The sequence below is a fragment of the Hippoglossus hippoglossus genome, chromosome 3 (genome assembly GCF_009819705.1).
Source record: "Hippoglossus hippoglossus isolate fHipHip1 chromosome 3, fHipHip1.pri, whole genome shotgun sequence".
Classification (NCBI taxonomy): Eukaryota; Metazoa; Chordata; class Actinopteri; order Pleuronectiformes; family Pleuronectidae; genus Hippoglossus; species Hippoglossus hippoglossus.
Window position 1 is genome coordinate 10,346,641 of NC_047153.1, and position 20,052 is coordinate 10,366,692.

At 39.5% G+C, this 20,052-nt stretch overlaps 1 protein-coding gene across 1 annotated transcript; it reads left to right on the forward strand.

Annotated features, from left to right (window-relative positions):
* Positions 1–8,428: 8,428 nt before the first annotated feature.
* On the forward strand, positions 8,429–16,185 carry LOC117759176 (ephrin-B2a-like). The gene is made up of 5 exons (XM_034581132.1): positions 8,429–8,730; positions 9,328–9,611; positions 11,116–11,208; positions 14,145–14,261; positions 15,471–16,185. Exons 1-5 carry the CDS (start codon positions 8,624–8,626, stop codon positions 15,851–15,853), a joined length of 984 nt encoding a protein of 327 aa, XP_034437023.1. The 5' UTR covers positions 8,429–8,623; the 3' UTR covers positions 15,854–16,185.
* The last annotated feature ends 3,867 nt before the right edge of the window (positions 16,186–20,052 follow it).

The following is a 20,052-nucleotide window of genomic DNA, read 5'->3' on the forward strand; positions in this document are numbered from 1 at the left end:
TTCTTCCTCAGCATCATCACCCTAAGAGCGGTTCCCTCTTTTTCTATTTATACTTTGCTTTAACATGTGGAAGACCCTTAAAAAAAAGAGAGTAAACAATACAGGATGTGAGACCCGTAACAAAATAGATTCAAGCCCTGACTTTGGAGGTACAATGGGAAATTTTAGATTCTGGGACAGAGCAAAGAGACGCGCCTGAAATTATGGAAAAAGGGAGGGTGAATTATGTATTTTAGTGTTTCACATCATTTGTTAGACAAAAATACTTTTCCTTAGTCTTTAGACAATAAAGCCAGTTTACCATACAAACCTATTATGTCTGCAATATATAATCAATATGGGAGTTACTGACAAATCTTCAAAAAAGCAAACAACCTAATACATCAATAAAGAAAAAGAAGTGATGTTTTGTTGTGCAGGCAGTATTTAAATTAACAGTCTGACAAGTAGATTGAAGATTTTCATGAAACCAATCACGACTACTTTCAATAAACCGAATTTGAGAAGTGTGTATGAATATTTAAAGTTGCTTTGTGGAATTTAACAAGTGTCGGTCTTTCCACCTCTGCTGCTCGCCCACACTTCCTGAAAATCGGCTAATTATAGATGCTGGGGTTTTGATCGGGGTAAACCAAATCTTTTTTGAACATAGTGTTTATCGAGGTATAAGTTGTTTAATGTTTTGCAGTAAACTGAGCGCTGATGGTTTGAGACAGATGTTGTAAGGATATTAAAATAAGATATATCTGCCAAAGAAACAACAACCTCAGTCTGTGTCAAGTCTGAAATTTTCCCACGTGGTGCCACATATATCACACTTTGACGACACACAGACTTCGGCATCGAGAGCTGGAAATGTTATCAGATCATATCAGCTGTATGTCTGTCGGGCCTCTCATGCGTATCCCACATATGACAGGAAAGCATGACAGGCCCTTGCGTTGCCCACGTGGAAACACTGAAACGGAGATCTGCGCTGAAGAAACGTACAGAAAAAGAAAGTTGTTTTTTTTCCTGCTTTCATCACGCAAAAATCATTTTGCTTTAATGTACAAACTTTCTCGCTGGTTTTCGTTTCTGGTTTCCTTTGCTGTAGCTCAGAAAATAATAGAAAGTAGGTGAGGTTGTGAGTGAAGGTGACGATAGTGATGAGCATCCGTCTCTGTCGAAATTTGACGTCACTTTAAGAAGATTAAAATCTGCTTTCCTCTTAACACCGACATATGATATTAGTTCCCCATTCAGGTGAAGGTTAGACATTTACATTTTAAATGTTTTAATTGATTAAATCAATCAATCAAATTGTATTTGTATAGCCCATATTCACAAATCACAATTTGTCTCATAGGGCTTAAAGGGATAGGGCACCCAAAAATGAAAATGCACTCATTATCTACTCACCAATATGCCGATGGAGGGGTTGGCGAAGTGTTTGAGTCCACAAAACACTTTTTGGAGCCAAATCCAATAAAATTTAAGTAAATGGTGACCACTTCTTCAAACGTAAAAAAAACCATTAAATGCCTCCATACTGCTCCTGAAGAACCTGTGAGGATCCCAAACATTTATTTCTTATGAATATAAACTTCTACAGATGCAGTGTGGAGGTCATTTAAGGACACGGCATAATTTTGAGCCGATGTCTTTCAAACACAGAGATCTGTCACATTAAGTCTTAAACAGAATCGGAAGCAGTTGAATTGTTGTCATGACAACAAATTTTAATGAAACATATAAGGTACATACATGTTACATGAATGTGTACTCAAACACTTCACCCACCCCTCCATCAGCATAGTGGTGAGTAGATAATGAATGAATTTTCATTTTTCAGTGAACTATCGTTTAAATCCTCAACAAGAGTAAGGAAAACGGCCAAAAAAACCCTTTTAACACTAATGAAAGGGTCTTCTCATCAGCAGGGAAACTTCTAAAAGCACAACTTCCCTAAATTTGTAATGTATAAGCAGAAGAGACAGACAGAAAGAAGAGAATCACATTTGAAGCTTCCTCAGCTGGCATATTACACATTGTGAATTTCCAGCATGTGAAGAGGGGGGGTCCCTGCCACGCTGTGCTTTTCCCCCACCTCCTCATATACTCCTTTTCCTTTTAAATACTTCATCATTGATCTGTCTGTTCTAAAGTGTTTCCTCTTCAGCACACACACGGGAATGCGACGTATATATGAGCAAGTCCGGCGAGTGAGATGCAAGCAAGGGGTTTGCGTGAAGTGCAGCCAGCAAGTGGGGGGAGGGGGATAGGTAGTGAGAATGGACGGGGAGGCACCGAGTGTACTCAGAAACAGACCAGTATGACTTGGTTACTGGGTTACCACAAGCAAACACTGCCGGCAATACGATTCTGGGCCAAGTTTACAGACAACACAAGAGATGTTGATGAGGATAGTTTGTAGGATCACAGTCATTTAGTGGAAAAGGGTCTCGTTGAAAATCCCCCATGAGGACACTCCCATAACTGGCAATCAGAAATCCAATTCATTTCATGAGCCTGCACAGTCATAACGTTCAGTCACTGTACATGTGGCTTGATAAGAATTGCTTGTTTAATATTTGTGTGAAACATTACTTATAAAATGTACATATTTTAAAATGTTTAAGGACTTTAACAAAAATATCTGTTTATGTCCACCGACACTAATAACGTTTCCTCTTACACCTGCAGAAATGTTGTCATTTGTCATTTTTAAACATCTATTTCTATGACCATAGGAAAGACTGCCATAAAATTTTGTTCGGTTTCAGTGAAAAAATGAAATCTCCCAATACGATACCTGTAAATATGACATAACCCCTATTCCTCAGATACAGTGTTTGTTTAGTGCTAAATGTGAGCATGCTAAGTACACTCGACTATCATTGTGAACATCAGGCTGATATTAGCAGTATATAACGACCTTAGAGAGCTGCTAGCATGGCCAGTGGTTCGATGTGATCATCTAAATTGTACGAATTGTTGTAGAATGGGCGTTATTTATTTTAATACTTTATATTTAAATCGGAAGCGGTTCCTTTCTACGGAGGCAGCCAATTTTTTTTTTTTTTACAGTAGACTGGACAAACTAAACACCTTTTGGAGTTTTTATGACAACCGAAGGCTACCACGGGTTCTCTTTCATGTTTTGGGGTTGAGGGGTATTCGGCTGCAACATGCAACTTCACCACTAGATGTTGCCAAATTCTATACACTGAACCTTTAACTGCCTTTAAGAGCTGCTAGCATGCCCAGCGTTTTAGCAGGCTGGTATTATTTAGCTGCCTCAGACAGCTGCTATTATGCAGCGTGTCAACAGGCTGATATTAGCATGGCTATAGATTCCGACAGCATATCTCTAAAACAAGTCACACACATATTTCAAGATGGTAATTAATGGTTTGTAGGAAAAGTGAGAAAGTGAAGTTTCCATAAACCAGACATAATGCAGATTTAATAGAGTCGATATTGGAGTGATCTGTTGATGGACACCATTCTCTCATGGTGAAATACATAAAGGGAATAGAGGGGAAAATGAAATGTAGTTGGAGAAGAAACACATCCGTAGAGATAACGAAAAATGAAAAAAATATTGGTAAAGAATCACTTTTTATTTGTTTTGTGAAGTGTTTGTATACTGTTAAACAGTAGAAGAACAAACCTTGGAATAAATGGTTTTGTATTTATATAGAGCTTTTCTAGTCTTGATGACCCAAAGCTCTTTACAGTACAGTTTTACATTCACACACACATTCATACAGTGCATCTATAAGCAGCACTTTTGTTGTTCTATGAGGGGCAATTCATGGATAAAGGGACTTCGGCATGCAGATGGGGAAGACTGGGGATTAAACTGCCGACCTTCAGATTGGGGGACGACCGCTCTACCCCTCAGCCACAGCCGCCCTAATAAGCAATGTAGTATGAATTTGGGACCCGGCTTCAGTTCTTATATCTTAAGGGAAAGTGAGGAATCACCAACTGTGAATGTTTTTAAGTGTCTTCTTTATTTATTCATCCACTCTCTTTATGAGGCAGTACAAAATGTGAGGAAAGGAAACACTGTTGAAAATCTTTTAGGTGTTTGATACTAAAACAGGTTGTTTTCTACTCTCATACACTATTTAAGTATCATTATCAAATTAATTCAATGTTCTACTATAATGGTGGCCTCTGTCCCTTATCCATTTTGCATACATTACTTCAAGTTTGATTAAAACTCTCTTAACCTCTCAGGTCCTAATGAGAATTTTTACACATGTTGCTCAAACCCAGCCATGTATTGGCCCACATTTATTATTCTGTCAAATCTTTACCGTGTTACATATTTAACGAGACCAACGTTTAAATTCATGATGTCAATCTGCCGTCATCTTTGCGTAAAGCTCTGGTGCTGTCATTGCAAAACCGTAAATACCGTGAAAAATCCAAAAAACTAATATACTTTGTCAAATGTAGGAGGCATTTACATAGAAGACAACTTCAAATTGGTTGCGTGATTGTCTTTCACTTTTTAAAAGTCATTCAGTTAGAAGGGGATTTTGCATGACTCACACTAGTGTATAAAAGACACGTAAAACCCACATTTGTGCCGACTGCGACACAGAGAGAAATACGGAGGGTGGAGAGATGACAGACGAGAGAGAAGCACGGAGCAAAGGAGGAGAGAAACGCCCGTTGTTGAAAGAGGAAGTGCTGTCAATGTGGAGACAGGTCAGTACCTATCTAACTCGTAACACACAGACTTACTTCCTGACATCTCAACTAAGATTAGTAGTTTCTAAGCCAGATGTATAAGAGCACCTGGTACATCCTGTTATTCCTCGTAACGTCTCTGTGGGGATACAATTTAACCGAAAGTATGATGGCCTCCACCTCGACTTCTTTAGTCTTAGAATTGTTTCTGATTTACCTGAAGATTTATCTGTTAAACTGTTCAACCTCACCCTTAAGAGGGTCAGAAATATGGTTCAAACCCACAGGAACATATTTCTGGTTTCTGATGCTTCCCGACAGACTGAAGGGCCTAAATGACGTCTTTTCAACGTTGAAACCCAAGTTGTTTAAGGGAGAATATAAGAATAGTTTAAATAAAAGGGTTAAATGTGTACACAGAGGAGTCTTTTTTTGGTATTTTGATTTATTGGGTAGTTGTGTTTGCAAAGTAAGAGTTTAGATCAATATTAATCATCATACAGGGTTTATTCCCTCTGAGCTTGTTTTTAAAATACAGACAAAACATCAAATCCTGCGCAAATTGGATTTTCTTTCTTTTTTTTCAGTTAAATGAAAATCTTTGCTGTTGTCAACTGTAATCTAGATTACCAAAAATTCACCACAACGCCCAGTTATTGGTTTATGTATAGTCAGTAATTGTGAATGAAACTCTTCAGTTGAAATGTATTCATCATCACTCAAAACCAACCAGTAATCTGTGTGTCTATCGCCCCCTGCAGGACTTGTCCAACACTGAGGTAAGCCCAGGAGTGATGACACAGCCAAGTCTTGTCCCAGGTTGAGGTTAATGCTAATCGTGATAGGGGTTGTTCTCTAGCAGACACCTACCATGTTAGCATTACCTTCAATTTGGGAGATCTCACAAAAACAAAAACAACAAACTGGAGACTGCTCTCAACAGTGATACCAGGATTGGGAAGGATGACTCATCATGGAACTGAGGAATATGATGCAGACAGAAAGTGAAACTGCTAGGGACAAACTGTTCAGACTCTACTACTCACAAACCTGTCACGATGCTGCAGTAGTGGCACAGTAAAAAGATTTGAACTTTATGTTAACTCCTTGTCAGCTATTTTAGCTGATTACATCTCTTCTCTACATTCTGCTTGGTTGGATTTCCCTGACCTCTTCTTGTTTCCACTGAGTATATATGCAATTTGATGGTCTCAGCAGGTTTGCAGCAGAGGTCCATTAACCTTAGACGAGGTCTAATCATCCAAAATCAAGAGAGGTACTGATACTTGTTTCAGGTGCAGGACAACAGATGGCCCACTAGGGACAGTAGACTGCTTCTCACCCAAAATACACAAAACTACTGTCTGGATGGACGAAGGCTTTAGCGGCATTTTTCTTCCGCAGATATCTGCTCTGTCCAAAAGTTGTTAATGGGATTTAGCTCAGGACTCATTGGAGGCCAGTTTAAAACATCCTCCTTTGACCTGCTGGATGTGTTGAAAGACCAAAGACCTTTGCCTCAAATCTGCAATGGTCTCCTGACTCTCCACAATCCAACAACTTTCACAGACTGGTCTGGTTGAGTTTCTTGTCAGGGCCATGTCCTGTAAACCATTTTTGGACTGAAGCTTCTTTAAAACACTACAAACTTCTGAAGCTGAAGTCTTTAGAACTTTGGCAAATGCCTTGTTGCTTTTGGAATTATTATGGTATTCCAGCAATCACAGATAAAGAATGAAAAAAATCTAAATCTCGGTTTAAGTACTGAGAAACTTCTTTAGTTGCTTCATCATCAGGCAAATTAAATAAGTAAAATTCACTTTGTTTTATTTGTACTGTTCCTTTTGTTGGTTAAATGTTTCAGACAGGAGGTGAATTATTACTGGCTGATATCTGTATGTTAGACTATTATTAGATAATGTTTAGGATCTGTCTCTTAAATGTAAATGCCGGCAGCTGAACACATGACAAGGAAATAAAATCAATCCTAAACATCTGAGGTTTCTGTATCTGAAGTTTGTTTTAGTAAAACCAAGCATCAGACTTGTATAATTTTGTGTTTACATGAGAAAACATCTCTGCATCCGCTTTCTCTATGTAGTCCACGTCAAAAAAAAACTCGAGTTTTTAAATGAATTATAAATATGAAAGATGTTGCCAGTACTTTGAACACACAGAGCCCGGCCTGTTTGCCGACAGAAAGGCAGACGTTTCTGCGCAGTTCAGCTGTCAAATGTGGTGTTTAATTCTTGTGACAGAAGCCCTGCATGTGTAATCTTTTAAACCACTTTGTCATTAGTTCAGATTCTCTGAATATGAAGGGGATTACAGCCTTGGCTCCTTAGATGCAGAATATACAGGATTTTAAAGAAAATCCCAACTCATCCACCCACAGATGGTGTTCAAATGTATTGATCCACATTGAGATAAAAACATTAATGTCATGGAGGATTTCTCTCACTGTTTGTTATTTGAGGAATTCACACACAACTTTTAGCAGTAGATGGTCATCTCTATTCTGTTCTCATTTAGGTCTATAAAAAATATGTGTGTTTATTTAAGGCGATTGCCCGGTGGAGATCGGTGAGTAATAGTCTATTAATCATCAATGTTCCCCAACAACAGGGGATAAAGCTCTTCTCATGAACGTCCCCATGTGGTTGCTTCACTGAACTGATTTCTGACCTGATAAAACTGGCCTAAAATTCCATTGGTGTGTGCATGTGCTGGTTTTCTTTGCCTCTTGAGGACCCTTTCTAGAGTAAACACTAACCTTGTAAGGACCAGTCGACCTGGTCCTATGAGGCAAAACGTGACTTCTGGGCTCCTGGTTAAGGTTATGACTTGTGGTTAGGGTTAGGCATGAATTGGTCATGGTTAAGGTTAGGGATAATGTTTTGGTTAGACTGTCCTCAACAAAGGGAAGTCAATGCACAGTCTTAATAAATTGCACAAGATTGCAGTGTGTATGTGTGTGTGTGTGTGTTTAAATGCAGATGTAAGCTGTTTTCATAAACAGTATCCACAAGTCATGCAGGCGAAGTGTGGTCCTATAAAGTGCTGATTTATCCACTATGTTCTATTCCATTATGTTTTGTTGATACTGTATCTTGGAGCAAGCTGGCACAATAATTTCCATCGGCATTAAAATTACCTTCTTATCTTATTTGATCTTATCTCACAAAAAATCGTTAAAGGCAACTGTGATTCAAAATAAGACAATAGAAATACATGTTGGCACAATATAAAGTCAATTTCACTTATAGAACTTACAGTCATAAATTTGCCTCAAATTTGCCCTTTACATTCTAAGTCAATGTTTAGACCTTCAGATGGAGAAAGAAGAATTAATTCAACTGTAAAACAATAGAAATAAATGAATGGATGTGGAAGTTCATTCGTTCCTATGAGGTGGATAATATATAGGATATTAAACCCAAGAACATTTGGGATAAGGATGGGGGGGTGGATGGTTCGTTTGTTTTTAAAGAAAAGGGTTTAAAGATATTTTGGTGGCACATTGAAGCAAGCCCTACAATTTCCACCAATGAAATAAAGGAATTTGTTTCTCCTAAATTCGATTTTTGTCTCAGTTCATATGAATAAAGTTACAGGAGAGGAGGGAAATAAAAAACGCAGCATCCCGACGCGCTCTGATACGCACAGTGTGGATATGGGCGGACCGGTCAGTCAGCTGATGACTGAACACTCCGCACAATCTCTGTCCTCAATACACCGATGATTTTCTAGCCAATTACGCACAATGTGGAACATTTCATCCGCGTGCAGGACTCGCGACTCGCTGGGATCTGGCGCGGGGATGAGTGGTCGGCGCGCACCTGGAGGAGACATGCACGGGCTGCGGCAGATTGTCGTGCGCGTCCTCTGTGGTTTATGATACGGAGCGAAAGCGTGTGGTTCGATCCTGCCTGTGATGGGGAGCAGCGCATGGAGCTGCGGTGCCGTGATGCTGCTGAGCGTCTTCTGCTGCTGCCGCGCCGCCACTCTGGAGTCCATCCACTGGAGCAGCTCCAATGCAAAGTAGGTGCATGGATCCAACTTCCTGCTGCTGCTCTGTGACCTCAGGGATCCACTGGAAGTTAAGACAAGCAACCCATGTAGAATGACTAGTCGGGTAATCTAGACAATGTTGATGAGGGATTAAACAAAAACCGCTTTACTCTGTTGTGCATTATGTCAAGTGATTGCATTTTAATTTTCCTGATCAATTATTTGATAGAAACTTGTGAACAAGTCACAAACTCATCCAAGCTGATGTTTTCAGTTTTCTGGATTTGCAAAGATGCTAATTTTTTATCACATTAGACAAAGGAAAGCAGCAAATTATTCCAAGGGAAAAGCTCAAACTGGGGGTTTTTGGTTTGAAAAATGACTCAAACCAGCACTCGAGTCATATTTATATACTAAACTGAACACTTGAGTTGTTTCTCAGATGAAAACACATCTTGGGTTGTTTTTTTATTTCTTTATTCATTGGCTAATTTCAGCATTCATTCATTTCACAACTTAAATCTTTGCCACTTTAGTAACTGAAGCAAATAATTAAAAATCAATGTTTCCCTCTCTATTGTTTCACAGCTCATTTTCAGTTACATTTATTTTCTGTTTCTGCCTCAGATTTACTGCAGGTCAGGGTCTGGTCCTGTATCCTCAGATAGGGGACAAGATGGACATTGTGTGTCCCCGGGCAGACGCTTCCCCGGAGGGGAAAGAGGAGTTCTACAGGGTGTACCTGGTCTCCCGGAGTCAGATCGAGAGCTGCACCATCGACAAGACGGACACGCCCCTGCTGAACTGTGACAAGCCTCACCGGGACGTCAAGTTCACGTTCAAGTTCCAGGAGTTCAGCCCCAACCTGTGGGGGTTGGAGTTCCTCAGGGGGAGGGACTATTATATCACCTGTAAGTTAGATGGTAGAGTGAGACCTGCCACCTGTGTGCGTCTCAAAGTGCAAATCAACACGGGCAACATCCTAAAACGAGTCGCCGGTTTGCCACAGGTGGAGCGGCGTTCGAGTCCCTGCTACAGCAACTGTTTCTTGTTCTCTCTTTTTCTTCCTGCAACGAGAGGAAGCCATCGTCATTGGCTCCCTCTCGATTTGTCAGTTTGCGTGAGAATCAAAAAATGTGGCCTCGTTATTGGACCGCTGTCGGTTAAACCAGCATCTTAGTGGCAAGTGATGCATGATATGGAGAGCAAGTCTGACAATGTAGCCTCATCCAGCGCGCCACACTCTGACAGCACACTTCGCTCTGGCAGGCCAGTGTGATTTCAAGGGCTTACATGCCCCAAATCACACAAGGCTTTTACAGCATCAGGCAGATTTGATGGGAGCTTTCATGGCAACGTGGCTTGTAGCCTCTGAGATGTTGTTATCTGACCTAAATGCTGCTAACAAGCCCATGTGTGTGTGGGAGTGACAGGGGGGTGAACCAAAGTTCTTGGTGTATGTGTGTGTCTGTGTGTTTATGCAGTTTTTAGTGTGTTACTAAATTGTTTTGGATAAGTTGATTTAAAGTCCACCATCCAAGTTGCATCTAGAGTTGAAATGATCATTATCAGGCAAATAATGGATTAGTTCATTCAACCAGAGAATGACATTTAGTTTGTAGTTCATTAGGTCGTCCAAGCCAAAACTAACACAGTTTAATTCAAGAGTTACACAATACATTCTTTAGTAAGGTTTTAATGTTCTCTTTTTGTTGAAACAGGAAGATGTCTCACGAGGCTCTGGGAACTTGTGATGAGCACTTTTAACTGTTTTCTGATGTGTTATAGATTTAAGAAATAATGAGTTTGGGCTGGGCAACGTGGCCAAAAATTACATCAAGATAAAAAATGTCATATCAATCCATTTCCACAATTATCACCATAAATGTCACACTTATATTTCTTTTAAATTTAAAGACTGACTTTTGCTCCCGTGTGAAGGTTTTTGGTTTGAAACTCTTCTTTATGAGCACAGTATCACAAAGGCTTGATAAACAGCAACACTTTATAAATCCTAGGTTGATCAATTATTCCATATACACTGTGCCCACACTGTGCACAATGCATAAGCAACATAACGCTATATATGTGACTTTTGTTATTTTGTATAATTTAAAATTACATTGTGATGGTTATTTACATCATTTTATTGCCAAACCCTATAATGAGTTATTTGTTGCAGCACTAGTTGTATCTAATGTTTTATATGTGTAAATAATGTATGTTAAATATAGTCACATGCATGTAGTTTGGTAAAGTTTGTGCATCTTCATGCATATTAAATGATGCAACATTTGGAAACTCAAACAGAAATCAAGGAAACTCTATATTGCTGGATGTTCTTATAATATGAAAAATACATGAGATTCAAACTCTAACAATAATTTAACATTTTCCCTCATCTCTGTATATCAGCCACCTCGACAGGAGCTCTTCAAGGTCTGGATAACACTAATGGAGGAGTGTGTAGGACCCAATCCATGAAGCTGGTGCTGAGAGTCGGCCAGAGTAAGTACTTTGTGTGTGTGTGTGTGTGTGTGTGTGTGTGTGTGTGTGTGTGTGTGTGTGTGTGTGTGTGTGTGTGTCCACAGGTTTCTAAAGCTGCAGATATGTGAATGAAAGACAGAGACAGGCTCCCAGACGCAGGTATCTGACAAACAGCGCCTAACAAAACAACACAGCTAATGTCCGTTCCTGCTTATTATATATGTGATGACGTTGTATCACCTTCTCTCCGGAATTGGTCAGATAATCTCGATCATCTATTCATGCTCTTGAAGAGAGATTACCGTCGTGAATTATCTCAAATCCCTAATTCAAACCGTTGGCAGCTTAAGGCCATCAGTATAATCTTGCATGCCATCGCTCGGATTGGTCGTTGCTTTCAATAATCTTTTTTTTCTGCTTTAACATCAGAATAGCCGATGTGTTCTGCTCTTATCACATACATTAAAATGTCATAAATCTGATTCCTAACATATCCACTGCCATAGCAGAGGATGAGTGAGTTTATAATGTTCACATGGAAACATATTGAGGATTTTTATTTATTAAACTATCACCACAATATTATAATAGTGTTATTTGTAAGTGACCTTTATGAGAAGATACCTATGTATGAGGATGGTATTGATTAGTGTTCTACACGTGAGGTATGTGTGTGTGTGTTATAGATCAATAGATTCTGTGCATGTTTATAAAACTTTGAAAAGCCGCATCTGCTCAAGCCGTAAAATGGAATTTATTTGACCTCAGAAATGTGGAGAATTACTCATAAATGATTCAAGAGTTTGGGTTAGAGATGAAAATAAAAATCGCAGCATTTTCTGTGTTTCTCCACTGATCATAACTGGGAATGTAGAGCTGTTTTTCTGCTGTGTTTACAAACACTGCAAGAGTAAACAAACCTTTAAAAACCACCAGGAAACATGAATAACTCCGATTTAGTTGTAATCTCTCGTTAATGTCGACACACGGTGGGTTAAGTCACGTTTGGGATTCACTGCAGCTTCCATCCTTTTTGGTATTTTAATGAACCCGTCTGTTTATGTTTGGATCTTTGACTCGTGCCTGTGGAACTGAAAATATAATCACGGAATTCATGGTAAATGGGTTTGAGAAGATGAAAATTTGTGTTTCTGTTATAAATTAATGTGAAAAACCTAAACTTCAGTTTCTTTAAGAGCATCGTACAGATGTTGATTAAAGTGATTACATTTGATCTAATTTGTAGATTACCAAAAGGCTTGAGTATGTGGGTCGACTTCAATACATTTCAAGCTGCTCAGTGTCATTTGCACACAGAAAATATTTATTAATCTGTAGTGATGAATGTGGTTCGATGTTTTTGCCTGTTTTACGCAGGCCTCCATATTTTCCTTCAACCTGCCATCTTTAGTTACTCCAGCAGTTTAGAGTTTAACTTCCATAAAGCTGAGGGACTTCTGAGAGACTTAAAAAGCAGTGGTGGAAAAAAATGACTCACATCCTTTATCTAAATAAAGTACTGATAAAATAACATTAAATTCCTCCATTACAAGTTTTAGTCCTGCATCAACTAAGTAAAAGTACAGAAACTATCAAACTTAAAGTTCCTGTTTCATCAGCTTTGATATATGATCACATATGACATAATTAGATTCATGCTAATGTATCAATATGAAAGCAGCATTTTACCAGTAAAGCCCCTCCTGGTGGAGATGTTTGAGACACTCTACTGTATTTACTTCACAGTTTAGTCCAGTGGTTCTCAACCAAGGGGCCGGGCCCCTCCCAACAGTCACAAGACAAAGCTGTGAGTTGTCAGATGATTAATGGGGTGCAGGCCAAAAAGAAAAAAGACAAGATTTTCATTGTCATTTTTCGATTTTTGAAAAATAAAAGGATTTGTTTTCTGAAATATATGATATAATATATATGTATATAATAATATATGATAACCTTACCAGTTTGGACCTTGAGCTGGTGTTTGAATAAAACAATATGACACATTTAGAGGAAAAATTTGATGACAAAGATCACAAATGTGACAAAGCAACACATTACTTTTCTTGTGAGGAATCTTATGGTTTCTATTTCTCTTGCTGGGTAATCGTAGTGTGAGAATTAAGTCATAGCTAAAGTTGTTAGTTAGACTGGACTAAACAGACGTCATGATTTCCATCAGAAATGTAGTAAAGGGGCTAGTTGACCTGGTAGCAAGTTTCAAAAAAGGCGAAATGCTTGAAAAACATCTTTAAAAAAAAGAAATGAAGTGCTATACATGCTATACATGTACTTTAGGGTACATGCCTACTTTGCCTGAGATAACCAAAGAAGCTAGGATTTGATGTCATTTTCTGAGACTTGACATCACTCCTCTTCCAGAGTTACACAAGACAATATCTTCTTCTCTGTTTCGGCTGCTTCTGTCAGGAGTTACTATGCCTGACGTCCTTTCTGACTCAATCCTCCCTTTCATCCAGACTTGGCACTGAGGAAGTTACACATCTGTGAATTTGGTGGAATGCCCCCTTACTTTTGATTTCCAACATTCCTTTTAGAAAAAAACCCCAAGGAAATGTATGAATTGGCTGCACTGAGTTATACGTCACACACAAGTTAGTGTAGGTGTAGATAGTGAAAGTGTTAGTGAGTTATGTTTTTCACATGTTTTTCACAAGACTTTCTGTGGTTTGATTCGTTGAGAAAATGTTTTCCCCACTTTCTCCCGTGATGTGTTTTTATCTGAATGACTGTCAGTGCAACAATAATCAGTCCAGAGAGAAAGAAGCTTTGACGGACTGACGGCAAACACTAATCATTTTGTTATGACAGAACTCCACCTACGCGGGAAAGCCACAGATAATAATGAAATGAAAATGAGGTGTGAGGTGTGATCCCTGTAATCATGTGCTGTGATTTTATTCAGGTCAGCTGCTCAACTGTCCTGCTTCATATTCCAGGCTCCTCAGATCCACCCTCAGTCCTCCAGGAGTCGCCCACCAGATTCCCGCCCTCACGACCGAAACCCAAGGCCAAGGACGAGTCTGCGAAAGAACGCGACATAAAAAGCAAAACTGGTACAAAAAAAACAACAGATATTACCTGGAGAATATTTACAAGTGTTGTCTTTGGCATTTTGACCCATATGACTTTGATTGAGTATTGGCGCCATGGTGAAGAAAATTTCCAGAATAATGTAATTTTACGAGACTGAAGTCACAGTTTAATGAGAAAGAATTTCATAATATCTCGTTATCCCGTCTTTTTTCCTAAATATTAAGATTTGTTTCTCACAATATTACAACTTAATTCTGGTTGCTCTAGAATTCCCACTGTAAGGAGTCATTATAATGTTTTTGAATGTTTTAACTTGTTAACTACACATTGAAGAGTATACATAAGCATATTTGTAAATGATAAATGTAGTGATTACATAAAATACAATACATAATCTACTTTTGTTATTGTCAGCAAATTCCATGAATGAAAGCTAAAACCGGTGTTAGTTTGAGAGACACGCCTCCAACTTCTATTCTCTGCCCTGAGCCCATTGGTTATTGCTAGAAATATAAATCTTCACAAACAGGTCACAAATGCATCCACAACATTTTTACAAAGGCTGGAGTTTATTTGCCTTTAAATAAATGGGGGCCTCTGTAGTTTGAAATTCTCCAAACTACAGAGGTGCTTGAATGATTTAACTATGTTAACTATAAGAACAAATTATTAGTACATTACAGGTCAGGATGAGTACAAGTCCTGTCACTGATTTAAAATACAAGTGATTTAAAGGCAAACAAGTATAAACATTTGTACTCTGAGGCTTTGAAGTGGAATATATCTGAATTTCAGCTTTCTGTTACTGGTATGCTTCAGAATTTTTTTTTTTTAAAACTTCCTGTTAAATCCAAGTTGTCCTCTGAATCAAACAGAAACATTTTGAAAGGAATGAAAACAAGACCCAGCTGATACATCAAGGATCAGGGACACATTGTCTTTATTGTTTTCGAATTATCTTCTTTACAAACCTTCAGTCTGACCCATTGACCCGTTCAGTGTCACAGAAAGGCTGTTTACTAGTGTGACACTAAAGATTAGATCACATTCTCCAGTGTCCAGCTTTGACAGAGGTGTTTCTGTACCATGCTAATACAAACTGATCGCAGTGTACCCGGGCATAAACTGAGTGAAACTGTTTTTAAATCTCTTTGTCACGCGTCCCGATTCACTCTTTCATCTCAGTTTCTCCTTTTTCTTCCTGCCTCTTCTCTTGTTTCTCCCGACAGACGCAGACCAGGATAAAGGACAAACAAACCCCAGTGGCGGCGGTGACTCGGAGACACAGCTGTTCGTGTGGGTTTTTTCCGGCTGCGTGATCGTCTTCCTGGTCGTCATCATTTTGCTGGTGCTGCTGTGGAGGCACCGTCGCCTCCCAGAGAGCCAGCAGTCCGCCTCCGTGTCCCTCAACACCTTGGCCGTGCCGAAGCGGGACAGCATCAGCAGCGACAACAACGGCTCGGACCGCAGCGACGTCGTCTTTCCTCTGCGGCCTTCTGACAGCATGGTCTGCCGTCACTATGAGCGTGTGAGCGGCGACTATGGTCCACCTGTCTACATCGTTCAGGAGATCACACCTCAGACTCCAACCAACCTCTACTACAAAGTCTAATGTTTGCTGCTCTACTCTTTATCTAACATGTTTACCACATTTATAAAGATGGACAACACATCTCCTCCTCCTCCCACTACAGCCAGAAATGCAGCCAAAACATCCCGGATACTAACGCTGCCATCTTGCACATTTGGAGCCAGAGTCTGTGTCAGTACCAATCTGTGGATGCAGCCCCGGTGGCGAGGTCCTGTCGATACGCACATTTGACCAATCATGAGTCAGTCTCAGCTGTCAATCATGACGTTTCACCCCATTTTCACAGCAACTAATTCAATTCAAACTTACTGGAAAAACAAGAACTTGAACAAACATCAGTGTGACATGAACTAACTAAACTGAAGGACTTTGACTTCTTAATTTGGTCAATAGCAGGGGCGAGGAGGTATTTATGACCTATACTGCAACCAGCCACCAGGTGGCGATCGAGACACTTTGGCTTCACTTTTTGGGAGCCAAGCATGTCGTCCATCTTTATAAACTAATGGTTAATGATCCTACATTTTACTTCAGGCTACAGTCTGTTCCACAATGTTCCTGTGGCTGCAGCTGTAGAGTTTGTAGCATTTAAAGGAAACGTTGGGACTTTATCTGAGAGCTGTGTTGCACTGAACATAGACATGACACATGTCAGTCTGAAGACTTGTTGGGGTCCTAGTGCACAAAAAGCTGCTTTGCACACTTGGTTTTCTTAGTGAAGAGACAATCCAAGAGATAAATGGTGTCATCAGATATCATTCAGTCGCTGTGTTCAGTTTGTGAGTTATGTCCTGTAGTGTCCAGCAAATGCCAGTTTGTTTTTGTTTGTATTTTACTAAGAAATCTGTTGTTTGTCCCTGCTACTGAATGTGGCAGCTTCAACGTGTTTTGTATTTAATATATTGATAAAATGGGGCAGAGAGATTGACATTGCATTAAAATACGCACACTTTTTGAGTACTTTAGATTTATGTTAGATTTAACATAATTGAAGTGTGTAAACTTTGTTTAACATGCTGTTCAGTAAAATTAAAATGATTTGGGGCCTTTTATTGTAGTAAAACAGTTTTTAAAATGATCATTTCAAATAAGCTTTTATTATTATTTATTATATTGTATTGTATAGCCAGAGGTCCCAAGCCACAAAAAAAGTATTTTCCAATGTAATTATTTATCACAGGATTTTTTTTGTTACTTGTTAAACACAAAAATGAACAACTTGTCAGTTTCTCGTCCTCTGTGTGTGTTCCATCTCTTCTCTCCAAAACCAGCAATGGTAAAAGGTAGAAGTGATGAACACAGGCAGGAAATGAACTGAATATAATGGAAAAATTAAAGTTTGATTTAGAATAAATGGTGATGAATCACAGTGCACTCCCTCAGTGATTCTTGTGAGCACAAAATCACAGACAACATGTCACCGTCCGCGATGACTTCAAGTAACAGTATGTGACAGCAGCAACACTATTTGCATATGGATGTTGTTAAGATCATCATGTTCCTATTCTGCAGTTATAGCCACTGTTCTCTGTTTGAAAGATTTACGGATATTACACTGTTCAGCTTTGGTTGATGTGGATGTATTCTAAAACTTAAAACCATCGTCTGGATGATTTTTGGAGGTTGAAGTTATAAAATGAGATACTGCCCACAGGGGCATGTCTCTCCATTACTCTTCTAATGGTGCTCCTGGGAAAGTGACTATCACTCTGCAGTTAAAAGTAATCTTACACCTGACAGGACAGAAAGAGGAGAATTCTTCTTTAAATACACTTTCCCCTGAACTCCTCGCTCAGTTGCAGCGTCGACTTTGCAGTGATTTACGAACAAAAGCTATTAAATGATCTACCGGTAAAGAAAATATATTTTAACAAAAAAATGTTCAGCGCATAATTGTCTCACAGTCTCTCCTGTGGCTCCGTTCACAGCATCCATGGGTGAACATGTTTCATGCTCCCCCAGCCACATCATGCGGCACATTTTCAACCTGTCAGCTTCCATGAGCTTCCTCTCCACCAGGGACACTGTTGCCTCTGAACAGACGATCATCAGGACATGTTCTCGGTGCATCAAACAAGAAGACTGCACAGCTAAAATTAAACAGGTGCTTTACAGGAAAAATATAAATGAAATCTTTCCTTTTGACTAAATCTTCAGCGAAACTCTTGAGTGAACAGGGTTATATTCTCGTTCACAGTGAGCCACTTGTCTTTTACCGCCTGTAACCTGATACAATAAGTTTGATAAAGAGCAGATGACAGGATTGGGCGGCCTCATTCTTGTCCTGCAGCAAAATACAATTTCCCCTCTGGCAAGAGAGGTGTTTTAAAATATCTGAGGGACAGTTAATAGAAAATGTGCCAAAGATAACTTCATTACTCCTTCCTATAATTGACTTCTTTAATAGACTCAATGTGTCCTGGCCAAAAAAAACTCTCTTACTTTTTTTCAATGTGGAAACATATATTCTAACTGTACAGTGAACTATATGCTCTAATAAACCACTCTGCATTTTATTCACTGAAATAAAAACTCTTCATTATCTTGAACTACTTGTACTTGCTGTAGTGTCTTGTGAAAACACAATATAACACAAAGATTTGCTTCCGTAGAGCATGTTCGTTGTCTGTGTGTGAGTGTGTGTGTGTGTGTCCCGTCCCCGTCCCCCTTGCTTGATGTGATCCTTGCTCTTGTGAGATGTTTTTGTCCTGTGTGAAGCTTCACAGCTGAATGGGCTGTGGTCAGGCGAGGTGAGTTCAGTTGACCTCGGGGTCACGCCGAGACAATGGTGGCCAGGCTTGTATGGGGCGAACAAAACAGAGACCCCCAGACTCACGGCCCCTGATGTGGGAGGGGCTTCAGGCATGGTAGGTCAGTTTTTAAAAAAGCGGGCAGATGTGGCGCTTTGTCGGACGGGATGTTTTGGATCCCAGGTACAGACTTGAATATATTTCAAGTGCAACCAGTATGTTGTTTTTAATTCCCGCATTTTACATGGGAAGTGATTTCTTTGTTGTTTTACAGGGAAATAACAATGATTTTATCTTGTTTACATGTGGGATGGCTTTTCCTTCATCTGTATCCCAAACTACCACATGAAATGTATCGTCCTAAAATGCTTTTGTAACTGATACCTGCTCTGATGAATCTTTAACCATCATTTGTGCAGAGAGCATAGAGCTGGAGGGAGGAGGGTGGGGGTCGGATGAGGAGAGCCAAACGCTTTCATCTGACCCCATGGGACAATGTGAAGTCTACAACCTCCCTGTGTCCACCCACCCCCCACTTCACTTCCATATGCAGAGGAACTAGCCCCACCGCTGTCTCCGGGTGTGGGGGGTTGGTGGTCAGGACTGAGAACTTACCACAGAGAAGAAGACGGAGAGGAACAGATATACTGGATTTTAGGAGTTTTTCTCGTTGTGGCTCGGTTTGAGGAGTGTGAAGTGAAGCTCAACTGAAACACTGCACCGATAAAAGAGGACAAAATAAACATTTTGCACCGAGCTTTTACAGAAACATCCTGGTGCATCACAAAGGAACACTACAGGAAACAAGATAAAATGCTAAACCTATTGAAGAGTATTGATTTGCTGCTTTGTATGAATTCTTCAAGTGTTTCCTCTGAATGTGTTGCTCAAGGATGATGTTCTCTATTTAACACTACAGGAAGTCCAGGGATGGGGAAGTTGTGGTTAGTGTTTCTAGTTACAGTTGAAAAACCATACTAACATTATAGTGCAGTATTTAGTTTGCTAGTTCCCTCTGCTGGCCAGCTCCTTTACTGTATTATCCTCACTGTGACAATCCACGGGGTTTAACGCATTTCCTCAACTTCCATTATAATGACTTGGCTTAATGTGGGAAAGGTGGAAATAATTTATAGTTAAGGGCTCATCTATTGTTTCTTTGTTGTTAAACTCCATAAGTTTAATCAGTGTTTTTCATCAATTATTTAACTGTACTCACATATTTGTGTTGTGAACAAAAACAGCACAGGACAGATGCATTTCAACTTTTTCTTTAAGCTACAATCATCGATCATACCAGAAGTGAAAGAAGTTCTCAACACCTTTGGGTAGGTTTCCGATTACAACAACGGAAAAAAAGAAAATATTGGATCATCCTACCCCTTCTGACCACAAACAATTATTTAAATGAAACTGAAGAGGAAACATCTGTTTGGTAGAATGGCTGAAAACTCCTAATGAAACATGACA